This window comes from Cucurbitaria berberidis (genome assembly GCF_010015615.1).
Source record: "Cucurbitaria berberidis CBS 394.84 unplaced genomic scaffold K460scaffold_4, whole genome shotgun sequence".
NCBI lineage: Eukaryota > Fungi > Ascomycota > Dothideomycetes > Pleosporales > Cucurbitariaceae > Cucurbitaria > Cucurbitaria berberidis.
Window position 1 is genome coordinate 4,726,939 of NW_024468938.1, and position 26,397 is coordinate 4,753,335.

General features: G+C 50.8%; 9 protein-coding genes across 9 annotated transcripts; 5 read left to right on the forward strand and 4 right to left on the reverse strand.

Moving 5' to 3' along the window:
* The first annotated feature begins 876 nt into the window (after positions 1-876).
* Positions 877-2,439, forward strand: K460DRAFT_163848 (uncharacterized protein). Its single transcript, XM_040926905.1, has 6 exons — positions 877-1,072; positions 1,126-1,211; positions 1,258-1,365; positions 1,413-1,494; positions 1,543-1,713; positions 1,769-2,439. Exons 1-6 carry the CDS (start codon positions 967-969, stop codon positions 2,338-2,340), a joined length of 1,125 nt encoding a protein of 374 aa, XP_040786985.1. The 5' UTR covers positions 877-966; the 3' UTR covers positions 2,341-2,439.
* A 920-nt stretch (positions 2,440-3,359) lies between these two features.
* Positions 3,360-4,539, reverse strand: K460DRAFT_250326 (uncharacterized protein; the record flags this gene model as incomplete). The annotated part of the gene is made up of 4 exons (XM_040927379.1): positions 3,360-3,550; positions 3,634-3,939; positions 4,001-4,046; positions 4,108-4,539. Coding segments are annotated over 4 exons (975 nt in total), but the record flags the coding sequence as incomplete, so codon positions are not given.
* A 577-nt stretch (positions 4,540-5,116) lies between these two features.
* K460DRAFT_290262 (NAD(P)-binding protein) lies at positions 5,117-6,228 on the reverse strand (the record flags this gene model as incomplete). Its single annotated transcript, XM_040929188.1, has 3 exons — positions 5,117-5,304; positions 5,399-5,621; positions 5,704-6,228. 3 exons carry the CDS (start codon positions 6,226-6,228, stop codon positions 5,117-5,119), a joined length of 936 nt encoding a protein of 311 aa, XP_040786987.1.
* A 457-nt stretch (positions 6,229-6,685) lies between these two features.
* On the forward strand, positions 6,686-7,834 carry K460DRAFT_288156 (uncharacterized protein; the record flags this gene model as incomplete). Its single annotated transcript, XM_040929028.1, has 1 exon — positions 6,686-7,834. One exon carries the CDS (start codon positions 6,686-6,688, stop codon positions 7,832-7,834), a length of 1,149 nt encoding a protein of 382 aa, XP_040786988.1.
* Positions 7,835-9,038: 1,204 nt separating this feature from the next.
* K460DRAFT_317982 (glycoside hydrolase family 18 protein) lies at positions 9,039-13,592 on the forward strand. The gene is made up of 10 exons (XM_040930372.1): positions 9,039-9,073; positions 9,120-9,307; positions 9,373-9,729; positions 9,786-10,253; positions 10,913-11,449; positions 11,630-11,702; positions 11,760-12,028; positions 12,075-12,305; positions 12,353-12,754; positions 12,806-13,592. The coding sequence occupies exons 2-10, from the start codon at positions 9,151-9,153 to the stop codon at positions 13,369-13,371; spliced, it is 3,060 nt and encodes a 1,019-aa protein (XP_040786989.1). The 5' UTR covers positions 9,039-9,073; positions 9,120-9,150; the 3' UTR covers positions 13,372-13,592.
* A 357-nt stretch (positions 13,593-13,949) lies between these two features.
* On the forward strand, positions 13,950-16,199 carry K460DRAFT_369284 (uncharacterized protein). Its single transcript, XM_040933932.1, has one exon. The coding sequence runs from the start codon at positions 14,081-14,083 to the stop codon at positions 16,088-16,090; it is 2,010 nt and encodes a 669-aa protein (XP_040786990.1). The 5' UTR covers positions 13,950-14,080; the 3' UTR covers positions 16,091-16,199.
* Positions 16,200-16,907: 708 nt separating this feature from the next.
* On the reverse strand, positions 16,908-18,055 carry K460DRAFT_290108 (uncharacterized protein; the record flags this gene model as incomplete). The annotated part of the gene is made up of 4 exons (XM_040929174.1): positions 16,908-17,340; positions 17,398-17,650; positions 17,704-17,843; positions 17,895-18,055. The coding sequence occupies 4 exons, from the start codon at positions 18,053-18,055 to the stop codon at positions 16,908-16,910; spliced, it is 987 nt and encodes a 328-aa protein (XP_040786991.1).
* Positions 18,056-20,361: 2,306 nt separating this feature from the next.
* K460DRAFT_388251 (kinase-like protein) lies at positions 20,362-21,219 on the reverse strand. The gene has a single exon (XM_040935680.1). The coding sequence runs from the start codon at positions 21,201-21,203 to the stop codon at positions 20,418-20,420; it is 786 nt and encodes a 261-aa protein (XP_040786992.1). The 5' UTR covers positions 21,204-21,219; the 3' UTR covers positions 20,362-20,417.
* Positions 21,220-23,572: 2,353 nt separating this feature from the next.
* K460DRAFT_408715 (uncharacterized protein) lies at positions 23,573-25,708 on the forward strand (the record flags this gene model as incomplete). Its single annotated transcript, XM_040937187.1, has 2 exons — positions 23,573-23,939; positions 23,988-25,708. 2 exons carry the CDS (start codon positions 23,573-23,575, stop codon positions 25,706-25,708), a joined length of 2,088 nt encoding a protein of 695 aa, XP_040786993.1.
* Positions 25,709-26,397: the final 689 nt, after the last annotated feature.

Sequence of the window (26,397 nt, forward strand, 5' to 3'; positions counted from 1 at the left end):
TTTGGTGTTTGTTTGATTCGACTTCCAAGGTTGCTCGTCCGATATTTTGGGCATCGGCGGCGGCTTCTTATCGATTACTTACGTCATCGTTCCCCCAGACACCACCAGCCCTCCGCCCTCCACATTCCATGCGTCGCTCATCAACAACCAGCGACATGCCAGCTATGTACCCTAATAAGTTGCCAAAACTGATGACGTAGTCTGCCGTGCTTCTTTGGGTGCGGACTATCCCTCCGGTTATCCTTCCACCACCGAGCCCAACGCAAGACATGAAACCCGTTTCCAACGCTTTGACCCTCATGCACTTCGAGGGACCTGTATCAGCATGCCACGATGAAACCTTAACAGTTTCGTAACCTCGTTCTTCAGTCGATTTGCATCCCACCTCGGAGGCAATTGTACTCTTTCAAATCGCCATGGTAAAATAAAGGGAAGCGCTACAAGGGAAAAAGTAATTGGGTCACCGATATCTCGCCAGTGTATCTAAAGGCGACAGAGGATAGAACCGCACTGCGAGACTTTGACATTAACCTAGATTCACGCCCCAAACTGCGCCTAGGTTTGAACAAGCATGATATGCAGCAACCAGCCCACACCCCGCTTCCATGCCTGATCAAGACCGACGGATTCGTGACTCGAAGCTCATGCGATCCTCTTCGATGAGGCCCACATGGACCGGAAACCAGGTCAAGATGGTTCGGCACCTGCAGCTGATGGTCACAGTGTTTGTGATTCTTAGGTTCACTGCACTACATCGTTTCAACAGCTCTACATCCGTGTATTAAGGGTTGTCAACGATGACTCGTGAAGAATTGTGGATGAGAGGGGTTACTGTGGGTGATATAGAGGGGTGAGGGGACAGTACCCCGACGATAGCTTTGATGCCTTGTCGATCCAGGCATCTACTCTCTCTCTCCAGGCTGTTTATCACCGCTTGATTAACTTCGAAAGTGATTGAGATACACTATGGTGCACGCACCTAATCTACTTGACCCCAAGTACGCGCCGGGCGCTGAGCAAGCGAGGCAGGATGTCATGGTCGGCGTCTCGGTGGCCATGACGCTCATTGGAGGTATGATCACCTTTCACAAATACGCGCCGGAGCAGTCGTTAACACCTTCCAAGTGACATGCGTTGCCCTTCGAGTGTACACGCGCGGCTTCATAGTCAGAAACATGGGAGCTGAGGACTGGACAATGATCGGGGCGGCTGTAGGTCACACCAAGTTTGCCGGAGATATTGACTGACCACTAGCAGGTTTTGACCATCGTCTTCTTTTTGGAACTGATAGTAGGTGCAAAGGAGTTCAAGCTAGGGTTCAGCGGCATGTCCATCACCCCAGAGGAGATGGCCAGCAACCTCAAGGTACTATTTGCTTGCATTACTCTTCTAGATGTGACTAACACTGTCAGCTGATTCTTGCTGTCGTTGTTGTGTATAAGATGATAATGACACTCATTAAGATCTCTATTTTAATGATATATCTTCGGCTTGGTATGCAATACACTGCCCTGCCGATAAACGTAGCTAAAACAACCACAGCTGTCAGTAGGACCTTCGCACATCTTTGCAAAGCGACCATTTGTCTCCTCGCGGCCTATCAATTGGTTGTGATAATCGTCGTTCCTGCGCAATGCACGCCACTGCACAAGCTCTGGGACTTCACTGGCCAAGTGCCAGGACACTGTATCAATGCCAATGCGTTCTACCACGGTACACTCCCACCTGAATTACGTGCATCTGAACATCCCGAACTGACAATCGGTAGCTACTTCTGCTTTCCATATTGCTATGGATATCTGGATCCTCGTGCTTCCACTCAGGCTTATTCTCCGCATTCCTCGCCCACCACGCGAGAAAATCGCCTTATTCGTCATATTCGGCCTTGGCATTGTCAGCATGATCGCCTCCATCGTTCGGTTACAATCGCTCCGCCTTTTCACCTTGTCTAATGATCCTTTCTATGACTCACTACCGATCAATACATGGTCCATGGTCGAAGTCAACATTGGTATTCTATGCGCTTCGATACCAACGCTAAAGCCGCTCGTGTCGAAGGCGCAAAGACATCGCACGAAGAACGCAATGCTGAAATACAGTGGTAAGAAAAATGCAGGCGGCGAATGGCCGGGCGACAGCAAGGTGGCGATTCTAAAGACCGGGAAAGACATACTGATTAGTCTGCATCCTTCCACTATGAAAGGTGAGGGCATGAAGACCATGGACGAAGAGTGGGAGCTTGACGATCGGCCACCGCCGGTGCCGCCTAAAGACGATGGTTTTGGTACGATACAAGACCCTCCTCCGAAGTACCCTGATATGGCGCACAACAAGATTTGAGCGATCGCGTTAGGAGCTTTAAGCTTCAATGGCTCAGTAAGAAAACACTTTTCTCAAATCAACTACAGGATGAATTCCTGCGCCTCCTGCAACGCCCACATGGCTGCACCGTGACCGTGCGAGCGCACGGCCGATCTCAACTGGAGTCTCCACGGCTTTGTCCCCACTATCTGACGCGCAATAATCGAACGCCATCTATGACAGAAGACGAGATCGCTCCACATCGTCGCCCTTGTGTCGTGGGTTTGACGTGCATCATCACGCGTACCTACAGAACATGGCCCACAAAGAAGACGTTGAGAAACCGAGTCCCGCTGGCTGCAAACTTCAGTGGTTCACTTGTCTATATTCCCTGGAAGCATACTTGGTATTTGCGACTGTCTGAGTTTGACTCTGCTAGGTGTGCCGCTTCCAGTGATCAGAGATCCAACGATATTGGAAGTGGAATGGTGAAGGTGAGCAGACCTGCAGATGCGGCGCGGCGAGAGAACTGTCGAGTTGAATCAACAGAGCATAAAACGGGTGAAGTCGAACATTCTTCATAGCTAGTGAGTTCTAGAATGACAGTAGCAGGCCAGGTGTAGCGGACAAGCATGGTCTTGACTTGGAGGCTCGAGTGCCTTGAAAGGCGCGGTATAGCTGGCCCAGGCGCTTACACCACGATGGCGAGATCTTCAAATAGCATCATGCTATTGCTGGTGTTTTCCATGACCCTAGCAGACGTCTTCTGCAGGGTGAAATGTACTATAGATTGATTTCCATTTTGTATCTGGATCACTCCCAGCCAAACCGGAAAATCCCAGTCACGATCTCTCAAACTACCGTGATTTCACTTTTTCGGGACCCTTCGGTCCTTTGGTTTGAAGCATGCCTTTTCGGCAAAAAACCAGAGGGTGCTTCTCTTTCAGTCGCCCGCTTCCAAACCCTGCCTCTTCATGAGCTCTCCCACCCCCTCGCTAGAACCATGCATCCCTTTCTCACTTGTGAATCCTTATGATATTTTTCACCTTTCCTCGAACATCGGTCTCCATGTCGCCATCCTGCGACGGCAGAGGAGCATCCTCAACATGAAACACCAAACTCGGATCAACAAAAGCCAAATCATCATCTGTCTCTGGCTTGAAGACCGTCACCTTGCCGATCGACTTGTATCCCAACTGCACCTTATGCTGCATAAGGAAATACGCAAACGCAGCGCCATTCGGTGAACCTACATGATCCATCAACAGTCAGCTCAGACCCCACAACTAAAAAAAAAGCTTTAGTAGCAACAGCAGTGCAGTAAAGACTTACCCAACAGCGCATGCCCCTCCTCAGTCGCAGTATCAAAGCTCACGCCCGGCCATTCCACCAGCGCCTTGCCCGCTCTCTCCAAACACGAAGCAATGAGCTGATTCGTCTGATCGTTTGTAATCCCCAGCACGAAAAAATACCGTATCTGCATCACGTTCGCGCTGTTTTCTCGCGTCCAAAACGCCCATAGTATGTCTGATAGGGCGCGGAGACGCGGCAGGTCGTCTGGGTTGGCGTCTTTGCGGCCTGCGTACCAGAGCGTGCGGGCAGCGGATTGGGGGGATTCGAGGAAGAAAGCGAAGATTGCTGCGGGGTGTGATTAGTGAGGATGGTCATTTGCTGGATGGATGTGGGAGAGACAAGGTACCTCCGCCCTTGGCATTGATGCCGAATTCATAGTGTGCTCCCGTTGACTTGCGGGTCGTCTGTTAGCATGCTTCCCCTCCCTCTACCACCTAACTCGGCTCGACTTACACGATACTCCCTGTCGCCGGCTTTATACCACTGATTAATAGCAGGGACCTGATGTCCGTTCTCCTCCCTCCTCGGATCCCAATGCTCCACGCGGAAGCAAGCATTCTCTCCGCCCTGCTCTGACTTGGGATCCCCATTCAAACCCAGAGAACGCATAGCGAACGCAATGTTCCAATGCGCGTTCATCTTGCAACTATACGTCGCTGGATCGACATGGTGCCAATACCACGTGTCAAGATCTTGCTGCGGATCGCCGGTCCAGGGACTTGCTGCTGACGGTGGCGTGCGCTTGTCGTTGAGCTGGCGGCCGGCGGTTTCATCTGTGCCTTTTAGGGCGCATAGCAGGGCGCCGCCTTTGTGTGTGTATGTTGACCAGTCTTGGTCGGAGGCTAGGTCGTCGTCGTCGAAACGTTGGACTGGGTTGGGGAAGTTGCGTCTAGGTGCGTTTGGTTTTGTGTGCGCATCGTGGATGGAGGAGGTGAGGTTGGCGTTGTTGGGAGGCGGGTGCTGGATCGAGGACACTGTGGAAATGACCGTGTATATGAGGGCAGCGGTGATGGCAGCGCCGTGGAGCTTCATGCTGGACAAGGTGTTTGAAAGGTGACCAGACTGGAGCTGTTGGTAAGCTTAGTTTTGTTGTAGGCTTGTAACTTCAGTTAAACTAGACTCGAGTCGACGCATACGTGTGCGTGTACTGTGAGTCTTAAATGAGGCTAGAGTAAAGGTGAATACGCGTACAATCCCCCGTCCAGCTCTCGCAAATGATGTTTTTTCCATTTACTACAGGTGCCAAGTTCCTTCGGGTCAAACGTGCCTGCCTCTGGCATCACTACATCACTAGTAAATGTATCTGCACCTGACAATTCTCAAGCGCGCTTCCATTGTTCTATCACCTCTACTTGGACGTCCGATGTGCTCCGGGTCCACTAGCAGTCTATCTCGCCTGTTCTCATTTGAGGTTCTTCACTGCTTCATCCGACATCTGTTCCATACTTCATTACCCCCGAAATCAGGCCATGAGTCCTGACTTGAGTCCCACAACCGAAGTCTTGAGAAAGTAGAAGTCCTCATCAATGCGCTTACGAATCACGCCCGTAGCCAATTCTTCAACATCCCACGAACACCAGACGAAGCGACCGTGGAGAAATGCAGCTTGCTTGCTGGCAGCCCAGACTGCGAATGCTCCAGTAAGCTCATCTACATCGCCAAAGAATTAGCAAAACAATCCTTAAGATGCGATCGCCGGTTGGCTGTGGGACAATATTCTGAAATATGGAGGGGATTGGCTTACCGGAGTCGACCTGGTCTGGATTGAGGCCCAAAGCCTTCCAAGTCTCATTGAAGATGAGTCCGGGGTGGAAACTGAGGATCTGAATATCCTCATGAGGATAGTCTTGGGCGAGGAGCTGGAAGAGCAGAGTTCCGGATAGCTTGGAGAGTGTGTATGCAGGGCGCGACACGACTTCAGGATGTTCTTGTGCGTGGATCGATCCCGTTGAGACATTGACGATGAACTACGTTATAGTTTGGTCAGTTACACTACGTCATAAAGAATAGGCCTTTCCGTCTTCTGGGAAAAGATAATGCGCTGCTTACCTTCTGCTTCTTGCCTGGTTGGGCATGGAACTTCTCAGCGAAATGCAACGGAGACCTGACATTCGTCTCGAGCTGGGACCAAACATCCTCCGTCCCAAGCTCCAGCATGGGCTTCTGATCAGTGAACTTTGCTGCATTGGCAACATATACGTCCACGAAGATGCCTTGCGCGCCGAGGTTTTTCCACAGCGCTTCGACCTCCGCAACGTTGACTATATCACACGTCTTCGTAATGATTTTAGTATTTGTCCCTGAAGCTTTCACCTCTTCCTCGAGTCGCGAGCGAGCGCTTTCGAGCACATCGGCCCGGCGACCGACAATTATGACGGTGGCTGCTGAGGCGCGGACAAAGGCACGAGCGATGGCGAAACCAACGCCAGTGCCGCCACCAGTGATAAGAACGACTCTCCCAGCTTGGCTGAGTTCGGGTCTCGTGGATGAGATGGCGGGGTACGGTTCGCGGTGAATCGTGTTAGTCACATTGGTCTTTCGGATCTCTGCCAAGGCTTCTTCGAGGGACGACATGATGGAAGTAGGATGAGCTCGCTCGAATTCTCTGGGAGATGTAGGGCTGATTGTGTACTGAAAAGATACCGGTTTGAACGATATTCTCTGAGCTTGAAGTACTCGAGAAGACCGACAGCACTATATTAGCGGAAGTAATATTATCGTTGCCTTCTGAGAAATTCGTCCGACATGGTAGAGTTGGTAAGCGGACTCCATAACATTCAAGTACGCGATCCAATACTCTTCCATCATGGATGATATTGAGGGTATCACGTCTCTAGAATGATGATACCATGTACGGTGTGGGACAGCGTCCGCCGTCAACACTTGCAGATCTTTGCCTCAAACACCTAGTGCGCGCAACCTAATACTGATTTGCCTAGCTTCCGCTTCAACCGTCGATTACCAATTCAACTTGGTCTCTTCATTACCGCAACCGCGTCGCGTATTGCAATGAGCATCCGTTTTCGAGGCCATGGAGTCGAAAGCATGCAGTAGTTGCGCCAGAGCCAGGAGGAGGTGTGGTAGGCAAAGGCCAGACTGCGCGCGCTGCAGGACGCGGGGAATAAGCTGCCATTATCCACCGTCAAAGCCGCCCCGTTTCATCCCGCTTGTGGACGACGCTCCTGGCACTGTTGCAGTCAAGCGACCGTCTTTTGAGCTCCTCATCCCTAGCCTAGCTGTACCTCCCTCTCTGGAGAACGGTTGGTTTGCTTCTCCGGAGAGCTGGACGATAGATGCGCCGCCATCTGACCTGGTATTGGCTACTACCAACAGAATCTCTTCGGTGGACCTAGATCGCCTCTTGAAAACAGTTCTTGGCTGGTTGGTCCAATGGGTAGAGGAGGGAAGCAACCCTTTCATTTATCGGGAATTGTATCGACACCGGTTTCCCCAATGTATCCAAGATGCGTACCTGTCGCTGTCTTCCTACCTCCACAGCACTGCGTCGAATAAGCAAATGATTTTTCGAATCATTGAACATCGAGTGTTGCAGCTCGTGGCGCAAGGCGTCCCGTCGCAAGGCCTGGCGTCTGGAGGTGGCAGTGACGACACAGCGACATTCGATGCGCTTGAGCACCTCGCCCGGGTGCAGTCATTACTCGTGTACCAATGCATCGGCTTATACGATGGCAATATTCGCCTCCGCCACCTAGCAGAACAACACATCCCTGTGCTGGAGAGTTGGCTCTTTCAGCTCGTCTCGCAAGCCAGCCAGACAACATGCAGCGGAGAATCACTCATATCCGCGCCTTCGGAGCAGATCGCAGCACCTACCTCAATACCATGCGATAACCTGCTCTGGTATTCTTGGATCCTTGCTGAAAGCACTCGACGCACCTGGCTCATCACCTCCGGGATACAAGGGCTATACAAGCTCATACGAGACGGCACAGCGTCTTGCATGGGCGGCACTATTTTCACGAGTCGTCGGGGGTTCTGGGAAGCTCCGTCTGCTTTGGCGTGGGAGAAGCAGTGTTGCGAGCTGTACACGGGGCTGGTGCGGCTTACGGAAGTGGACAAGATGTTTGCGATGGTTCCACGGGCCGAGATCAACGACTTTGCGAAGGTAATTCTCGAATGCACGTTCGGTTTGGAACAGACGGAGAGATGGGGCGTGTAGTAGAATGACTAAAGGTTGAGGAGTAGAAAGTGCGAGATGACGGAATCGCGGTATCCACGCAGGTACAAGGCGTATGCTCGAATGCGTTTGAAACTACAATCAGAGGATATTCGTAAGAAGAAAATACTAGAGCTGAGCTGCATCGATCAAAGATGGAGTCAACATTGAGGTTTGCAAAAATCGAGGGCGTCATTGACTAGCGTGGTCACGAAAACTGCGACGCGTCGACGTGTCGGGAAAGCGGGGCTCTTCACATCACCACTCTCGTTCCTTGCTCAACACTTCATCTCATCCTCCCATCTTTGACACCATCATTGTCGGTACTGTCTTATAAGAGTAGTAAGACGATTGCTACGTCTGCTTATCCTGTCTCAATGTCGTGTCTTTTGCTAGAAGCTCTCGAGGCAGTTCATTCTGAACAGAGTATGGCGCGCTGACTATACAGTCATGCTTCCCGACCAAACAGAAAGCTAATCTCCATTTGCTTCACTGCTTACAGCTGTGTTCAATCTTCATTTAGATGAGACCTACAGATGTTATGCTCCAGCAAGGTATTAGACGCGAGGAGATGGCAGTACTGTAGCATGTTTGTATTTTCGAAACTGGCTGCCCCAATTCATACACCCAAGCTGGCAAGAAACTCTAATACCCGTGGCTTTCCATATTTCTATATCGAATAATCATAGCCGTCTTCGATAACACATGGCTTTGTCAACTCACTCTAACTATTTTCCTCTTTACCTGCTTTCGGCGGAAAGTGGCACTCGCTCTTGCCTTCTCTCTCTCACTTGAACTGGAGTTCCTCAACCCTCATCTCCTCACTCATCGCACCAGCGTCTGCCACCTTATAGACCCTCACTTACCCCCTCCTTCAACACTCCTTCTCGAGACTACCCCACGCCTGCCTCTTCACCTCTCGACGTTACCTGCCGCTATCGTCTACCAACCGTCTCTCGACTGCTTGCTAGCGCGCATCTCTACTGCGCCTTGCAGTATGCGACCGCTTCTTCTATGCCTACTGGGGCTGGTCGTAATTGCCTCCAGCTCAGGCAGCTCCAAATCCCATACCACACCTTCCGGGGGCCCGCGCCACATGCTCGACGGCGTTTTGCCAATGAAGGAATTCACCGAGGGCGCCCAAACCGATGGTAGTAATAACGAGGTAACTGACACCTCGATCCCGACTTGTGGTACTAGTAACGGTACTGTGGTTCGCCGCGTTGCCTACTACCAGGCCTGGTATGTCTTTGCCCTACGTTTCGACTACTCCGCTAAACTGTCACAGGAATGCGCGGCGGCGAAACTGCGATAAGGTCATGCCCAGCCAAATTGACACGACCGGTCTGACCCATCTGATTCTCTCTTATGCTACAATGGACCCAAAGACGTTCGAGGTGCGCCCTATGCATCCCGATGATGAGGAAGTCTACAAGCAATTCCTCGCTCTCCCACCTAGCGTTGCCAAGTGGATTGGTGAGTACTCCCAAATTCCCAAGCCTAGTTTTTCGGATCAACTGCTATGCTGACTTGAACGATAGGCATTGGAGGTTGGGAGTTCAACGATCCTGGTTCCACAAACTACACTTGGTCCCTGATGTCGAGCAGTAAGGAGAACCGCAAAACCTTCGTCGAGTCTCTTAGGAAGTTTTTGGCCAAGTGGAACTTCCGTGGCGTCAACATCGATTGGGAGTGGCCTGGCCATTCAGCCCGCGGTGGAAATTCGGCCGACAAGCAGAACCACGTCACCCTCATGACTGAGCTTCGCCAGGCCCTAGGCAGCGACTTCGGTCTCTCCACCGTCCTGCCTGCCCAATACGAATATCTACAGCATATGGACCCCAAGTCACTTGAAGCCCAGGTTGACTTCCTTAGCATTGTGACCCACGACCTTCATGGTTAGTACAGTAGTTTATCTTGGCTGGAGTGGGCTTTGTTGCTAACATTGCTATAGGAGCATGGGATGCTTACATTCCCGGTCTAGGACCCTACATCAAGCCACACACGGATCTGAAGGAGATTGAAGAGGCATTGAAACTTCTCTGGTCTGCCGATGTCACCCCAAAGAAGATCAATCTTGGTGTTGCCAATTATGGCCGCGGCTTTACCGTCTCTAACAAGGACTGCATGATATACGGCTGTCAATATACTGGCCCGAGCAATGCAGGAAGCTGTACGAACCTTGAAGGGTTACTAAGCGCCTGTGAGATCAAGCGGATCATCGCCGCTAATAACCTTTCGCCCAACATCCTCTATGGTGGCGCAGGCGTGAAGGAGATTCGCTGGAACGATCAGTGGGTGGCATACGACGACAAAGAGACCTTTGACCTAAAACTAGAGCTGGCTACTAATCGTTGTCTTGGTGGCACCGCACTTTGGGCCATCGATTATGAGATTTGTGATGGAAGGCAAGTTCAACCGAGTTTCTCCGTCAGCGATTTCAAGGCACATGACAGCAGTTCGTCCACGAACATATACTGATTCATAATAGTGGTAATTCACCGCAGCCTGGAAGCTCTACTATTCCTTCAGCGTCGGGTGCACTCTCTGCATCTTCCGTTGCCTCGAGCATCCAACAGGGCAGTTCCATACCACCATCCTCCGCAGCACCCAGCATCTCGGGTTCTTCCCAGGGTGCACCGGGCATCTCTGCGACCTCTACTGAAACTTCCTGGTCCAGCGTAGCAGGTAGCTCCGTCATGCAGACTTCCCCAGGATCCACATTTCAGCAATCTTCTGAAGTCAATTCTGGTAGCTTTGGCATTCCAACTCCAGCCTCTAGCTCTCAGGAAACCTCTCAAGGTAGCGCAAGTAGCTTTTCGGCCACAGGTTCCTCTGCCCAGGGTAGCTCAATCACACAATCTTCCCAATGGTCTAGTTTCCAACAATCTTCTGGAGCCAACTCACAACAATCTTCTGGAGCCAACTCTCAACAATCTTCCCAAGCTAGCTCAAGTGGTGCCGTTGATTCGACTCCAATTTCCTCCGCTCAGAGTAACTCCATCACGCAGTCTTCCCAATGGTCCAGCTTTCAGCAATCTTCTCAAGCCAGCTCAGGAGCTTCTGCTATTACGACATCAGATCCCAGCCCTCAACCATCCTCCCAAGCTAGCTCAAGTGGTGCTGTTATTCCGACTACAACTTCATCCGCTCAGGGAAGCTTGCTTCTATCGACGTCATCGTCGACCGCTGTTGAGTCGTCTGCTACAACGAGCGGGGCCCTCAGCTCTACAGCTGTACAATCCAGCTCAGCTGCTGCAACCTCTGCTAGTCAATCTACCAGCGGTTCTGAACCACAATCCACTTCTTTAGGCGGCTCATATACAGCGACAATCAGCTCAGCTGCCTCGTTTTTCTCTTCCTCTACTATATGGAGTGACTCCACACCTTCTAGCGATTCATCAGCGCAATCTTCTAACGTACCAACCTCCACACCCTGGGCGAGTAGTTATAGCAGTACGTTCACAACTGTTAGTACTGCCGCACCCAGTGCAACGCGGATCTCGGAGACTGAGAGTTTGGGGGGGACTAAAACACAAGTTTCTGTTACCCCGTCTGATGCGTCGCGTAAACCCTGCCCTTGGGAATGTTGGAAAGAGGAATGGTGCAAGATGTTTTGTATCGTGCCAGTCCTTCCTAGCGACAAGCCACCACAGTGCAACAATTTTGTATGGTGCATGGACTGGTGGAATCAAGCTACATCTACATCAATGTCATCGAGCGCGGTCGCTACTACCACCAGCAATACAGTCACTACTACGACAGGAAACACGTTCACAACCACGACGAGCAGCGCAGTCGCGACCACTTCAGGCGGCGTTCACAATGATGGCGATCCGGACTCTCACTCAGACAGTGATCACGGTTGCGTGTAAGTGGGGCATAACGAAGCTTGAAGATCTTTGCTAACTTGAGAACTCACCGCCAGGCCAAATAACTGTATAGCAGACTGCATCATGTGGAGAATAACCACTTTATTGCTCTTCAAGCGCCCCGTCTGCCCTTGTATCCCGAGGAAGTGCGACCAGGACAGCGACTCGGATAGTCCGAGCGACAGTGATAAGGACGATCCACACCCACATCCCCGTCCGAAACCTAGCACGAAGCCCCACGACAAAGATCCAGATAATGATTCTAAAGACAAGGACGATCATCCAGAGAATGGTGGAGACGGAGAGTGTCAGATGCTCGGTTGTGGTAGGTTTTCTAGCTAGGCACCGCCAACCTTTACTGATAACGATAGGCTGCGGATGGATGGGTCTTGGTTTTGGACCTGGTTGTGCAGACACCACCATCACCTGGGAGCTCCCAAAGTTCGGCTTCACTTGTGGACTTTTTGGGTGTAAGCCCTGCAACTTCTTCGGATGCACAGAACCAGGGACAGATCCAAACGGTATCTTGGGCTATAATGGATACTGCTTGGTAGATGGAGGTTGCCCACCATGCCCACCGGAGATCTGCAGTGGGCCATCTTGTAAGACGAGCCCAAAATGCGTGCGGAAATATGCTAACTTCAGCAAGGTACAATCTCCGGCGGCTGTGGACCAAAGCCTGGACCGCCGCCAACTCAACCTGCGAATCGTCCGAAGTCATGCGACGAATGGCAAAAGACGACAGTGACTGAACGCTTTGTGTGGTGTACGGAGGGATTTGCAGTCTCTGAGTTACCCTCTAGCATCGGGCTGACCTCGTCAACCATGATCTCATCAGTGTGCGTGCCGTATATCGAGGCCACCCTCAAAGCCTGCCCAGGCGCACTACTCGGCTACACGACAACGACAACGAAGACAGAAAAGAGCACACTCACTTCTGAAGCTCCAGCGTGCACTAGGGCTCCACTTTCGCTAGACGACGATGAAGGCGATAATATGCCTGCCGATGGGTCACTTTCTTCCTCGATTGTCTTCCGTTCCAACGCATCGAGTATCGCCACCTCAACGTCGTTTCTTGTATTCACCTCCTTTAGGTCTACAGAGTCCTCCATGACAACCCCATCAATGATAACTACTTCGTCGACCACGTCGTCTACCACATCCACTCAGGAACCCGCCACAACATCGGCTACGATGGATAGATACGGAAATTGGAGGGTCAACTTTCACCACTGGATGGAACCTGAACAATCGGGGATCGAGTGGGTGCTCTACGATCCCAATGGAAATCAAGCTGGCGCAGGCGGGGTGCAGGGTAAAGATTTCAAGGAAATCACTGACTACATCGAGTCGAAAAATCGCATCGAAGAACACTCCATGCTGTTTGGCGTTCGCGTCACCGTCACAGACCCCACGAACGTAGACAAAGCGCGCGTCAAATTTGTCATAGAAAAGGAAGTACCTGGCTGCCACAAATGCAAGCCCATGATGATCACCGAGGACAAGACGGAAATCCATCCCTTCGAGGTCAGAAGCTGCCAAGAGGTATGCCAGGAGCCCAAGCTCAGGCCCGCGAACTTTTGGTGCAACGACCTCAATGATGCCATGTGGATACCGGAGAATGGTGGCTGGAAACGCAGGTTCTGGTGCGGATGGGTGGGCTTCTAGGCCTGGCCTTGGTTTTACTCATGGCGTCTGGATGGCACAGGTACACCGAAGTCTCCAGCCTGTTTGCTGGCGCATTGGAGGTAAGTAGACGCTAAAATACTTATTTCGACTCCTAACCCGCTCAACTATCTTGCAATACGCTCGTGATGTTGCCTAGTATCTTTCTCTGCTCCAGCCGCCGGAATCGAAGCGCAAAGGTCTCGACCTGTATCGCTACGCCATCGCAGGCATCTATACAGTGAAGGCCAACGTGGAGTTGACTATACCTCAGTTTCTCTCCTTTCTTATCCTCTTTGGGTCTGCGGATTTAATGGGGAATGAGCCTGCGCCCTTTTCCACGTTTGTGTGGCTGAAGGGCGCCACTTTTTCCGAATCAGGTTAGTGGATACGGGAAATCGCCTTTCATTGTTGACATGAACATCAGCAGGCGGTGAGATTGATCCACTCAGGTGAGATTTGGTCGGAAGGGCGCTGTGAGTGGGAGTTTTCGTTTGTAAAATAGCACTGCCTTGCACAGCCTCGATGGCTAGCCTTGCGGACTTTCCTTAAATGTCGAGCCGTTTCTCTCACTTGGGGGAGCATCCAGCTTCTGATAGACATATCAGTTCTGTGGTCGCAACCTTCTCTCTCTCTCTCTCTCTCTCTCTCTCTCTCTCTAAAACCTCACTTCTGGTCGGGCACGGTCATGTTTACCTCGAAAACCATCAACATGCCAGCCTCGCTGCGCCGCCGACTTCTCGACGACATCGCCGACATTCAGCAAGACCCGTATCCAAATGTGCACCTACACTTCGACGATGCGAACATACACAGCGCATGCTTGATTCTGACACCCGAGGATCAAGACCCGCTGCATCTGAAGATGGAATTCCCAGAGAGTTACCCGCTTCGTGCGCCGACGGTCACGATACAGAGTGATATCATACACCCAAATGTGTTTGGCGGTTACATCTGCGCCTCGATACTAAACACAATTGGGGGTTGGACGCCGGCTTATACATTGAGAGGTATCGTTATTCAGCTACTTAGTTTCTTCTGCAGCGATGAGCTGGAGCAAAACTATGCCGGCCGCCCACAACTGAAGGAGGACTATGCCGGCGGCGCTATTAACTTGGCGGAGTATCGGAGGAAGGGCTTGAGACAAAGTCACATCCGTAGCAACTTCTCCTCGTGCCTTGTCTGTGGGTTTGGAGAGGACCGAGACAGGGACTTGGAACCTTCAGAGCCTGAAGACATGGCGGTGGAATACACTGCCCCACCAACACAACCCACGTCGATCGTCTACCCTAAGCCTGAACAACATATCTCGAAGCTTTTCGCGCTCCCGGATGAGATTCTCCTCCTCTTGCTTTCGGAGCTGGGAACTCGAGATGTCCTCGCGCTTGCCGACGCCGTTCCCACGATCAAGACGGTAGTCTACTCATACGACTTCATCCGCACCCGCGAATTGCAGTGCTTCTGTCTCAAGAGGTCGTTCATGGAAATCAAGCTAGGAATTGGCGTCTCTGTCAAGGGCGGCAGGCGGCCTGTCTTCCGCTCCGAGTTCGACCTGCTAGGTCAGGAGGCGTTCTTCCAGCACGGTGTGCGGAGGAGCATCCAGGGTGTCGAATTCGAGAAGTGGCTGCCCTTGCCACTGAGCCGGCGGCACTGGAATCTAGTCAAGACGAATGTTGGGCCTTGTTTGAAGGGTCTTCATGACCATGCGCAGATGCGCAGTAAAGAGGCTGACCATGTCGATGTGCTGTATCACTTCATGAACAGCATTGTGGTGCAGTTCTCTGCTGATGCGGAGAAGGGTTACAACAGCCCTGACTCCCGGAGCACGCTCAGCCATGCATCCGAGAAAGCTGTAGAGGCGTACTTCTCCATCTTCCATCTCCTCCTCTGCCTCGCAACCGAAAACCCCGCCATCGTCACCGGCGCAAATCGCATCGTCTCCCGCTTCCTCGCCGGCCCACGTACAAAAGCCCACTTCCCAGACCTAGGCCATGTCCTCGTAGCAGCACTAATCTCCGACGCGGGCCTCACAGAGGATCTCACTTTCCACATCATCAAAGAAGCCATCCTCCGCAACGTAGTATGGATGCTAGACACAAAAGGCGCCGGCATGGCCGAACTCGCCTACCTCGAGCCATCAGCCGTCTCCGACTACCGCCTAGTCATGACCTTCAACGCATCCCCAACGTCCTACCGCCTACTCATGTTCCTCAAACTCTTCAGCGCCGCCGCCCGCCCGCCTGGCAAATCCCTCTCGGACCTGCGCGACGCACTGTTCGACACGCACGGTGCCCCACCACCAGGTACATCCACCACCATGGCCCAGCGCATCCGCTCTATCCGCGAAATCAACACGTTCCCGCGTTTCCTGGCTGCGATGGGGATCAAGGACACGCCGAGCAAGGCGCAGTTTACGGCTTTCCTTCGCCGCACGGTCACGGATAGTGTGAGTGTGGGGTATTCGCGTATGCCCATGTCGCAGAGCGAGTTGTATATGATTCGGAAGGTGAGGGAGCGGAATGTTGAGGTTGCGGGGGGTGTGCAGGTTACGTCTGCGCTGGAGCGCTGGTTCGAGCGCGGGGAACGGTGGTATGATAATGGGTGGAATGGGCGGCCGAGTTTCTTTCCGGAAGATAGGGGCTTGGGGGGTGGGAATGGTCGCGGGAATGGTCGTGGGGGCCGTGGGCGAGGAGGTGGAGGGGGAAGGGGGAGAGGGGGATAAGTGTACGTTGGCAGCACGGTACCTTGCAATAGTTTCAAGATTCATTCAACTCGGTGGGGCTTCAAGCTATTTAGGATATTATTTTACTGAATATACCAATTCGCCAATAGTTTCCTCCATTACTGTGCTGTGGTGAGGTTTGTGAATCCTCTAGCCGTGAATTGTTAGTGTTACAACTCAAATCCCATAGCCATATTCTAAATGCGTGAACAAAGGTCGAAATGGCTTTTACAGTTGGAGTTCTCGGCTCGTAGGCGTTGGAGCGATAGTGGATAATAGCGCTTCAAACCTAGGAAAGGAGAACACATAGGATGTTATAGTTCCCTTATAAATACTATGACGGAGCGGTAACATAACAGTTATATTGAGAACAAACACAACTATCGCTTACTGAAGATCACCCCGCGTAGTTGAAGAACAAAATACCGAGCACTAGAGGGTAAATGCAGCGTTCTTTATGTGGGTGTGGAGGTAGGCCTGACCCATTTACGATTCGTTGAGTTTATAATAAAAAGGATGAAAATAAATATTAAAATGTATCCAGGCGCATGAAGAAGAGTATATATAAGGGGTAGATAAGAGTAAAAGAGTGACAAACTTCAATTCCTGGTTAATAGAGCAAGGACTGATACACAATTGTGGAAGCAATTTCATAACGAAAGCAGCCAAAGGGTACCCAAGGTACAGTCTTCAAACAGATGAGATTCAACAACTAAAAGTACGCTACAAAAAGGACTTCAACGCAAAGCTATGAATAAAGCATGCTTCTACTCCTTCAAGTTCCACCATAACCCCTGCATGAGCTAGGCTTCTCTAACTAACAAGTGAAACCACAATCCATCTGCCTGGCTCCACTATCATAACTCCCAACCTTGCACCTCTTGTCGTCGGAAGTCCAGGAATCTCCTCCATAAGCGAAGCTCACAGGATCCTTATCGATGCCGCCAGTCTTAACCTCCAAGGTCAAGGGCAACTTGCTCGCCAAGCTGACATTCGGCCCGGACTTGCCAACCTCACCAATCTTGTTCTCGTTGGCGTCGTTGACATATACCTCAAGCGAGTAGCTGTCCTTGGACGCATCGGGCTTCTGGTACTGCTTGACGTGCACGCCGCACTGGCCGGGAGCGAAGCCCTTGTCGTTGGTCGGGGCGTTGGAGTCGATACCGCCGCCGCCCTTGCCGATCTTTGGCACACCGCATATGTACTTCTTTGTGCGTGCGCTGGAAATGCCCGTCTCGATTCCCATGGCCCTGTCATGTCCGTTAGTTGCTGGAAGAGATTGCTGATGGATTGAAGAGGCGACTTACGGGTAGTCGCCGTAGGTGCAGACATATGGCCCATCACCACATTCTCTGAAGGGGCTGGCGCCGTTTTCATCACAGTCGTTGTGCTTGCTATAAGCTTCTGCTAGCTCATTGACCGGAAACTCCCTCCAGTCACCAACATATTTGAGCTGGAGGCTAGGGGTTGTGAGGCCTTCGCCTTGGCCTGCGCCATTCTTCTCCTTGAAAGTGATGCTGAAGTCGCCAATTCGAGGGTCAGTGAAGTACTGACGACCACCTAGATCGAAGGTTAGTGAAGGTAATTTGATGCTTGGATTCGGTGTAGCGTACCGACAAAGCACGCGTTCCAGCCTGCGCCGCCAGGGTTGTATTCTTTCTCTCCGTCATCGCATGTAACTTTGGCCTTGCAATTCCCTCCGTCTCGGGTCTCCATGTAGACCTTGCACATTTGCGGGTGCTTTTTAATGTCCCTGTGTCATATTAGCTTGGATGTTGCAAATATAGAGTGAAGTATGGCGCACCATGCCGTTTCCGCCTTGGGAAAGAATGTCGAAAAGAGTTCGAGGAAGGACAGGAGGATATTGGCCTTCTGTCGCGCGATGAGGCCAGTTCCAGGGAAAGCTTGAACCTGCTGGCTCTGAAGCAGAATGGCTGCAGCCGCGACTATGCCCGATGTCTTCATTTTCGATGAAGTTGGATGGTAGATTTGGAAGGGTATGCGAAACGATGGATATAAATATCAGATCAAAGGTAAAGCGTCAGAGAACTTGAACGGCGCAATGGAGGTGATGGAAAGATGTTGAGCTGGATACCGGAGTGTTGAGCTGTGTTGTGATGTTTCTTCTTGCTACGGGAAACACACCTTCTTATATACCTTTTACATCTGCTCTTTGCTTCGATCTTGACTTGAATCTTTCGACACTGAAAGCTCTTTGCACAGAGCACAGCCTTGGTGGCCTGAATTGAAGATCGTCATTACTTAGCACACTCCATCATACAATGGTGGTGATGGGACCGCAATCCTTTGGCCATAGCCCGATGGTCCGACCAGTGTAGTTTGAGCCTCTACACCTTGGCATTTTTGGGGCTATACAGTGTAGATCAGACTATTCTTTGTTGTGTCTGCCTTGGAGAGTGGATCTCTCATCCTTCTCGACATCATTTCCTACTCGGAGGACTTGAGACTTGTAGAAACCAATCCTCTTCTGGTATGGTGTCTCAATGTGTTATAGGAGGCCTGGAGCACGGCCAGGCCCACAAATATTTCTGCAGGCACGGACGCAAAGGCCGATCGTCAGGTCTCGTGTGGAGATCGTGGGTCAATCTCACCTTGAACAGCCACAAGCGCTCTGCGGAAACAACAACACTAAACTCAAGCTAGTGAGCAATCATGTTAAGGATTGAGGGCCTTAAGTTAAACTGGAGAAGAGGCTCTTGGCGTCGATGAAGAAACGCGGGATTCCTGCAGGATTCTTCCCATCTGACAGAAAGTTTGGCATACGTAATTGTCGGTGACAGACCACGGGATGCTTGCGAAGGGAAAAGTCAAAATTAGACCGCCTTCTACGATGATGTTAACAAAATGGTACTCCATTCGCGAGCGAGAGAAAAGTACATGCATGACTGTGAACTGTCCAAACTCCACATTTACTGCGCAATACTAAGGGTGATTCCGCCCCCACAGCCTCAATTCGAGCTTCAGCCGCTTCAGCCGCTAGGCCACTTCTTTAATTATCTACACTGACGTCAGTTGTGGGGGGTCTTTTGAACTAAAGAAATTTCCGATGGGGCTTACAGCCCCACGATCGGCGCATTTCGCACTAAGTACAAGGACGCAAGAAATGAACAGGAGACAGCAGGAGAAAACATAGGTTGTGGAAATCGCGACAGGTAGGCTCTACCGGAACGCGACACCGCACCATTTGCACATACTATACAACAGCAGAAGCGGGGAATCAAAGCCAAAACAAAGAGCGAAGCAAAAGAAATACTGATTGAGGAGGCTGTTGCTGGGCCTCTACATTGACTTGAAACACGGGTAGTGATGGCCGGGAGCGCTAACGCCACGAGGCTTGCTAGCGTCCTCTCGCACGGTTGCTAACGAGTCAAGTCCGTGATACTACTACAGGAGGCAGACTCATGTTTGTATGCTAATTCCAATGCGTCCTCGCTGATGAGGAGATAATGGAACGATGTCGCCCAAATTCTCGACGTTGAGCCGCGTGTACATTCAGCAAAGATCTGCGTCAGTCCGACCTTCCGCACGTATGATTACGAGCTTTAGACCACATTAGTTGTATGCATGGTAGTACAATTAGTTCAAGATTCGCTTAGGTGACACGATCGCCAGTCAAACTATAGCTATTTTATCTATTTGTGAGCAGGTTACCATCATCTATGGGTCCCTTCATCGCATCCAAACACGCTCTTGAGATAAATTTATGATTATTTCAACGATATCTGCACGTGGGAGCTCGAAATTAGACCGATAGGTGCGCTTTCGAGGTCGAACGTGAGGCAGTCGTCATCACGTGATGCCGAGCCTAGAGCAACACTTCTGCATGTGAGACGATGATGACATGTGCCATGCCCTGATAGGACTAAGAAGCAGATTTAATTCGTTAATCTTTTGCGGCACCCCTACGAAGACCCGTCTATCTCTTAATCATCCATACATCCTCCAGGCACCACCTAACACGTGCCCTCACGTGACAGTGTCCTTCAAACTGCTGCCTAATATCTGCCACGTATATAAGCACCTCTTCCCTTCCTCTTCTTCTCCTCAGCTCGCTCTTTGCCATTATGGCTTTGATCTGATGTAGTATCTGTTCTTTCGCAGGGTAACACCTCGAACTCGGTCCTATCGAGACCATTCAGTTGCCTACTTTTTGAACTGCCGTCTCTGGTCTGTACCATAGTCAGAGACATTGTGCCCGTCCTATTACACTTCCTGGACGTGTGCGCGAATGCTTTTTCATTGGCGATGCCGGCTTGCTGGCTAGTTGAGGAAGAAGTAGGGCTGCGCTACATTTAGATCATACCATTTACCGGTAGAGATGACTTTCTAAAGAAACAAGATCATCAAGTACTTCGTCTGCAGAACCGTATCGTCCTTCCCAGCACTTCCACACAATGGTGCCGCCCAATTCTGCCGCCATTGGAGGGAACAGGCCCTCTTGGTAACGGCGCACGAACTCAGCCTCGTCGTCGATAGTGTGGAGTTCCGGAAAAGGACGGTGGCCTTCGATGATGTGGTATATCGTGGATCCTAGAGCGAATATGTCCGTCCTCGCATCTGCGAACTCCTGGTTGTGTCGCGGCATAGATGACTCTGCGTTTTCAGAAGCTCCTCCATCGCAAAGAGTCTCGCCTTCAGGCCCTAACAGTCGGCCCTGAAAGTCGCAGAGCTTGACGTGTAGCTCAGCATCAAGAAGAATGTTTCGGACGTTGATGTCGCATATAATCACATTCTTGCGATGAGCATGGGCGACCGCTTCTGCAGTCTCTCTAGCAAAACGAAGCTTATCTTCCTTTGTGAGGGCTGCCTTGTTCATGTGACTTTCTAACGATCCGTTGGGGGCGAACTCCAGAAGCAGTCCCGCTTCGTGCTTGCCCTTGAATTCAATAATACGAGGGTGTTTACCAAGCTGCTCGAGTATTGCACACTCAACTTTCAAAGCGTCCGAAAAGCCCTCATCATGTGGGTACTTTAAGACGGTCGATTCGTTGATGAAGCCGATGTAGTGACAACTACCAGTAGTGATGATGTGCTGAACCCCCTTAGGGAAGTGAGGCGTAACGTATATAACGTCTGCTGGATTCTGGTTCATCGGTGAGACAGGCGTTGGATCCTTGTTTGTAAAGGGAGTAGAAGTGGAGGTAGCTTGAGGTCGTCACGAATGTTATGTACGACTCGAGTCAAACTACACTGATTACTGTTGTGCCCCGCACGGACACCCAACGTCGCTTGACCGTGCAACGTCGTGAGCAACGTTAAACTTTTAACCCTCACTGATGCAAACATGTGGCTCAATAGCACTAAATCCACCCGGTACCGTTCTATTACAAGCCGTCGCAGAGCGCTGCCGCGCACAGATCCGTACATACACCAAAGACTAACCATGCACACAAGCGGCACATGAAAAGTCTCGCTAGCAGGTGCTATGTATGCACGGCACCCCTTTCACATAAGTTTGCCTGCCGAAGCGGCCACTTTCATTGGCTTGACATCCAAGCTGCTGCCCTCTCTGCGTCTTGGACAGCGGGCGGTCCGCTTCTAGATCAGAAGGATATTGCGCCTGCAGGAATGCATGTCGAGCTTGCATGACGCAACAGTAGCACTTATCCTTGCTTCTGCACAAATCTTCGTGAATCATAATCTTCTGGTGTGGATTGCTTCCCGTGAGGACAAGCTTCAAAAAACTAAAGGTCACACCACTCGCGTGCAAAACAATTAGCCGTGGTATCCTCAGAGGACACTAAAGACGGCCATTAAAACAACTCTCTATCTTGTAGGTGCGATTTTTACCTGAAAGGTTCTCTTTGGTGCTGACTGCCCAGAAAGACATGCAATATGTGTGGACGACATCAGTTAGAGATGACGTACTAAAACTGTACCGCAACACCAAAGCACGAAGTTACAAAATGGATTCCAGTTCCCTGCGCAGCAAGCTGCGGCAACTAGACTAATAAGGAAAACATGGGTAGCTCAACCAACAAAACACCAGGCACGATATGTCCTAAGTGTTGAGCGATCTTTGTTTTCTTCGGAAAGTAAGACTATCCCATCATGTACGCTAAACTGAAGAGACCAATTAATAGCCTGCAGGAAGAATTGAAATCGCCGAAGAACTTGTAACGGATCTTGATAAATGCCAACACATAGTATCGCAAATGTCAATAAGAGATTTTGAAATAACACATTTGTTATCTGGACTATTCCTAACCGTTTGCTTTGTTCTGGTTGGCGACCATCTCGAATGCAGCCTATCCTCAAATCAATGTAATCACAAACATCTCCGCACTCAAAGTACTTTCAGAGAGCCAAGGATAGCTCAACTACAGCGTAGGCGCTTTGTAAATCCTCTTATGGAAGACGTTATCGGAAAGATCAACAAACACCTGAATCAACCTCAGCCTAAACACTACTACCAACTCTACATCGGCTCTGCAACGCTGTTCGAAGTGGACCCTGTATCTGAAAGTCGAAGTTTAACCGAAGAAGAGAAATAGAAATGTCGCGACAAGGAATGATAAAAGTGGAGGGAAAGACCAAACAGCTTTACCTTGGCCACGTTTGAGATTATAACAGCCAACTCAAGAGTGTTCCAAATGCGTATCGTCTTCAAAAACGGTAGTATTGGACCAAAGTATTGTTGCTCCCAGCACGTAAAACCCGTCTATCTCTAACTTGACGTCTCAACAACTAACGATGCATGTGTAGTGATCAGAGGCTCGCATGTTAGCAAGCAGCTAGCTAGATCACACGACTATAAGGAAGCCGATACCTACCTCCATAATCCTCTCCATTACAAGCTCAGTATGGTAAGTAATTACGTACGTGGCTAAGATTTTTGGATCTGAAATGGGCTCGAATCTGATCTTTCCAGCTCGCCATGGGTCAGTATGCTGCGTGCGTTGGTCCCTCCTTAGTAGCGTGCTTCATACATGTCAAGTACATCTCACACTTCTTTTTCTATGTTATTATCCTATGTCATCTCATCACCTTTTCCTCCACGTTCCTAAGCATTCACCCCTGGCTACACCTACCCAACCCGCGTACGCGCTACCCTCTCCCTAGTTCTCTACCCTAATTATAACAGCTTTCCTGATGCGTATAATTTCAATATGTTTGGTGTATTCTTCTCGTTGGGTTCAGTAACTTTCAAGAGCAGCACGTGCAGACTTGCTCACGCGGCTTTCACCAGACGTGACCGGGATATTCTTTCTCTTTCACCACAGCTATAACCTATTGTCCCATCAACGCAACACGGGCCACATGGGCTGCATCTAATCTTCCCTTCATCATGACCACGGCCTCGCACTAGCAGTTCTTGAGGAGCGCCACGGGGTACATCTTTAACACGTTCAGCAACCACGTTTGATTCACTCCGCCGTACTTTGTAGCTCAAAAGCATAGTCTCAACTTTTACTCATCCTTCTACTAATTTTCACAACACTTTGTACGCCCGCTGATATTATGGCTACCAATCACAACGCCAACGGCGCCACATCTACTCCCCTAATGCCTCCTCCCGCACATCTTACGACCGCGACCGTTAGCAAGAAGCGGAAAGCTGCCGGCCGTGAGCTTACTCAACGGAGAACAACAGAAGGCGCTACGACGCAAAAGGAAAAGAAGCACTCTACGAAGCGCCAGAAGACATCTCACCAGGATGCGGAGAATGCGTCGGTGAAGGCACGAAAGAAAATCACGCCCAAGGCTAGCAAAACTACGGCTAGAGAGGATGTAGACACTACAATGACGGACGCGCCAGCTCCTAGGGTCTACAATATAGCCTCCAAGCTCCATCCTTCGGCGGGTAGGAAGCGTGTAAAGACATCCGGTAAGTCCTCGTATATTGGCTGCAAAGTCGACGTACTAACTGCGATAGTAACAAACAACAGCAATACTAGTACGCACACTCAGTTGAACGTAGTTGGAAGCAATGCGGCCACTACCTCTACTTCAACTCATAACGCTGAAATTCCGACCAATCCGAATCTGGTTGCACCCGGCGCAGTCTTTTCCCCTGTTCCTCCTCCGCAGATGTCACCGTGGCCATACGACTTCGCGGCGCCCACGCCCACATACGACCAGAAGATTCCATGTCCTATTGACTGGACAGCCATCGCAGATCCTAGGTGTACGGTCGATGCTATTAGGGCTTATGAGCTACGAGAGCCGTGGAACAAATCGGCTGTATCGTTCAAAAGCGTCGCAAACGCCATTTCCTTGAGCGAAGAGGGTGCAAGAAAACGCTTTAAGAAAGCGAACCTGGCCGTGTTTGAGGCAACTGGCGTTTACTTTAAAGAAAACTCACTCGGGCTCAGCAAACATGGCATTCCAGATAGAGCTGAGCTCGAGGAGATCATCGCTGGTACAACTCGGCACGAAAAGGAGACCTCGCAGAACGAGGCTGACCTGAAGAGGGCAGCTACTACAAAGTTGTTGTCTTACAAAGGCACGCCAGTCACTGTAGCTATTCATCCTCTAGGCCAGAAAGGGGGAATCTTGCGCCTAGTCACGGAAGAAGTCATGTCCCAGCTGCGTATCTCTGATCGAGAAATCATCCGTTGCTCTCCTGCGGCATTCGACCGGTGGTATAGCTGTCTGGCGATGGGTCTTCGCCATACGTTCCCAAAGCGTGTTTATCGCTTGGAGCCATTTCTAAAAGACTACACCCACACAGACTTTGGCACACCGCCAACAACCATCAGTGACTACTTCGAGACGTACTGGCTCTCGCAACGCATGGGCACTCCAGCCGTCAGCGATATGATCCTCGATGAGCTCATACAGACGTTGCGAGACGAGGAGGAGCTCCTCGCAAAGTATCGGTCTGGCGAGCTCACGATGCAAGACAACGTGGACGTTGTGCGTTTCATGAACTTCGAGCCGCACGACGTCAACCTGCTCTGGAATAAGACGAAGGCCGACGACCCTATTCGCGAACTAGTTCTTGACATCCTTTGGTACAAGGGCCAGGCGGCTGATGAGAAGGTTGAGGAGGAAGAGGAAGATTTCGACCCGGCCTTCCTGGCAGCATGGATCGGCCGAAAGGCCAACCCCGTGGACTTCATCAAGGACTTCGTTGAAAGAACGAACCTCGACTACTTCTGCGGCTACTATCACAACCATGGTGAAGATGAGCACTGTTACCGCTCGACACCAGCTTCTTCTTCAGTTGACCATGAAGAAGTTAACTCTTTTCCAACGAAGGCACCCTCACATCTTGAATACCATACGCCCAACTTGACTCCTCCTGACGCCGAATTTCAAGGCGATAGAGAGGAAGATGCCTATGAAACGCCTTGGGCGGCAGTCAAAAGGGATGATATTCCTGAGGGAGCACACAAGATCCGTGAAGACAAGGACACCGGCGATATCATCTTTGAAATAGAAGACGAGCACTGGTATCCACCCGCGGACTGGGAGCTAGACGAGCAGCAACAGCCCAACCAGCCGTACCAAGAGTTCCAGGAGTATAGGTGGTGGCTGTGGGTTGAGATGGGGGGACGAATCCCGCGCATCACTGTGAAGCGGTTTCGCCCTTACGAGCGGAGCTTTGCTGGCTGGCGGGATCCGCTTCAGGATGCGCATCGTCAGCGTTGAGCTTGGGATGATGAGACATCCACACAATCACTTTCTCTGAACGACAATCTTCGGGGCTCCTCACCCGCATACACACAAGCATAGTTCACGAAATCTTCGGGGCTCCTCACCCGCATACACACAAGCATAGTTCACGAAATCTTCGGGGCTCCTCACCCGCATACACGCAAGCATAGTTCACGAAGCATGCACATGTCTAGTTTGTTAGCGAGTTTTCTTGACATTAGATGTACACATTGTACAATCATCGCCAATACCCGCACTTCACCAATGTGTCGTGCTCAATATCCAAGTAGTAGTGGCAATATACTCAATTGGATAAGTCCCGTTCTCAACCTTTGAATTTCTCTTTCGGCTCTAGTCACGTTCGTTTTCATCAAAACTGCTCTTACAAAAACTGTCCACGTCGCACGACTATCTCTACCTGTTTGTGACCTTCCGCTCGCCCTATCTTGCTCTTAATGTGTAAATCTTCTGCACAACGCGGACATATCTCCCACTTACAGTCCCAACATATTCAAATAGTGTCAATCCCACGTTGTCGTTGTGACTGTCTGCCTGTCTTGATTGGGGGCAACCCCGGTCACTTAATCTAGAAATACACTCAACGCCACACAACCTTATGAAGATAGTACCCTAGTACCCACAGCACCGGAGCACACCGATGCGGAGAGTAAATGAGTAACGCT

Bases quoted from the DNA above. Each gene is read 5' to 3' on its own strand.
- K460DRAFT_369284 (XM_040933932.1), top strand. From the start codon at position 14,081: ATGCCAGCCTCGCTGCGCCGCCGACTTCTCGACGACATCGCCGACATT.
- K460DRAFT_388251 (XM_040935680.1), bottom strand. From the start codon at position 21,203: ATGAACCAGAATCCAGCAGACGTTATATACGTTACGCCTCACTTCCCT.
- K460DRAFT_163848 (XM_040926905.1), top strand. From the start codon at position 967: ATGGTGCACGCACCTAATCTACTTGACCCCAAGTACGCGCCGGGCGCT. The intron at 1,495-1,542 runs GTATGCAATACA...AAACAACCACAG, and splicing joins AATGATATATCTTCGGCTTG to CTGTCAGTAGGACCTTCGCA. The intron at 1,714-1,768 runs GTACACTCCCAC...GACAATCGGTAG, and splicing joins TGCCAATGCGTTCTACCACG to CTACTTCTGCTTTCCATATT.
- K460DRAFT_317982 (XM_040930372.1), top strand. From the start codon at position 9,151: ATGCCCAGCCAAATTGACACGACCGGTCTGACCCATCTGATTCTCTCT. The intron at 11,450-11,629 runs GTATCGTGCCAG...CGAGCAGCGCAG, and splicing joins GGAATGGTGCAAGATGTTTT to TCGCGACCACTTCAGGCGGC. The intron at 12,029-12,074 runs GTAGGTTTTCTA...TGATAACGATAG, and splicing joins GTGTCAGATGCTCGGTTGTG to GCTGCGGATGGATGGGTCTT.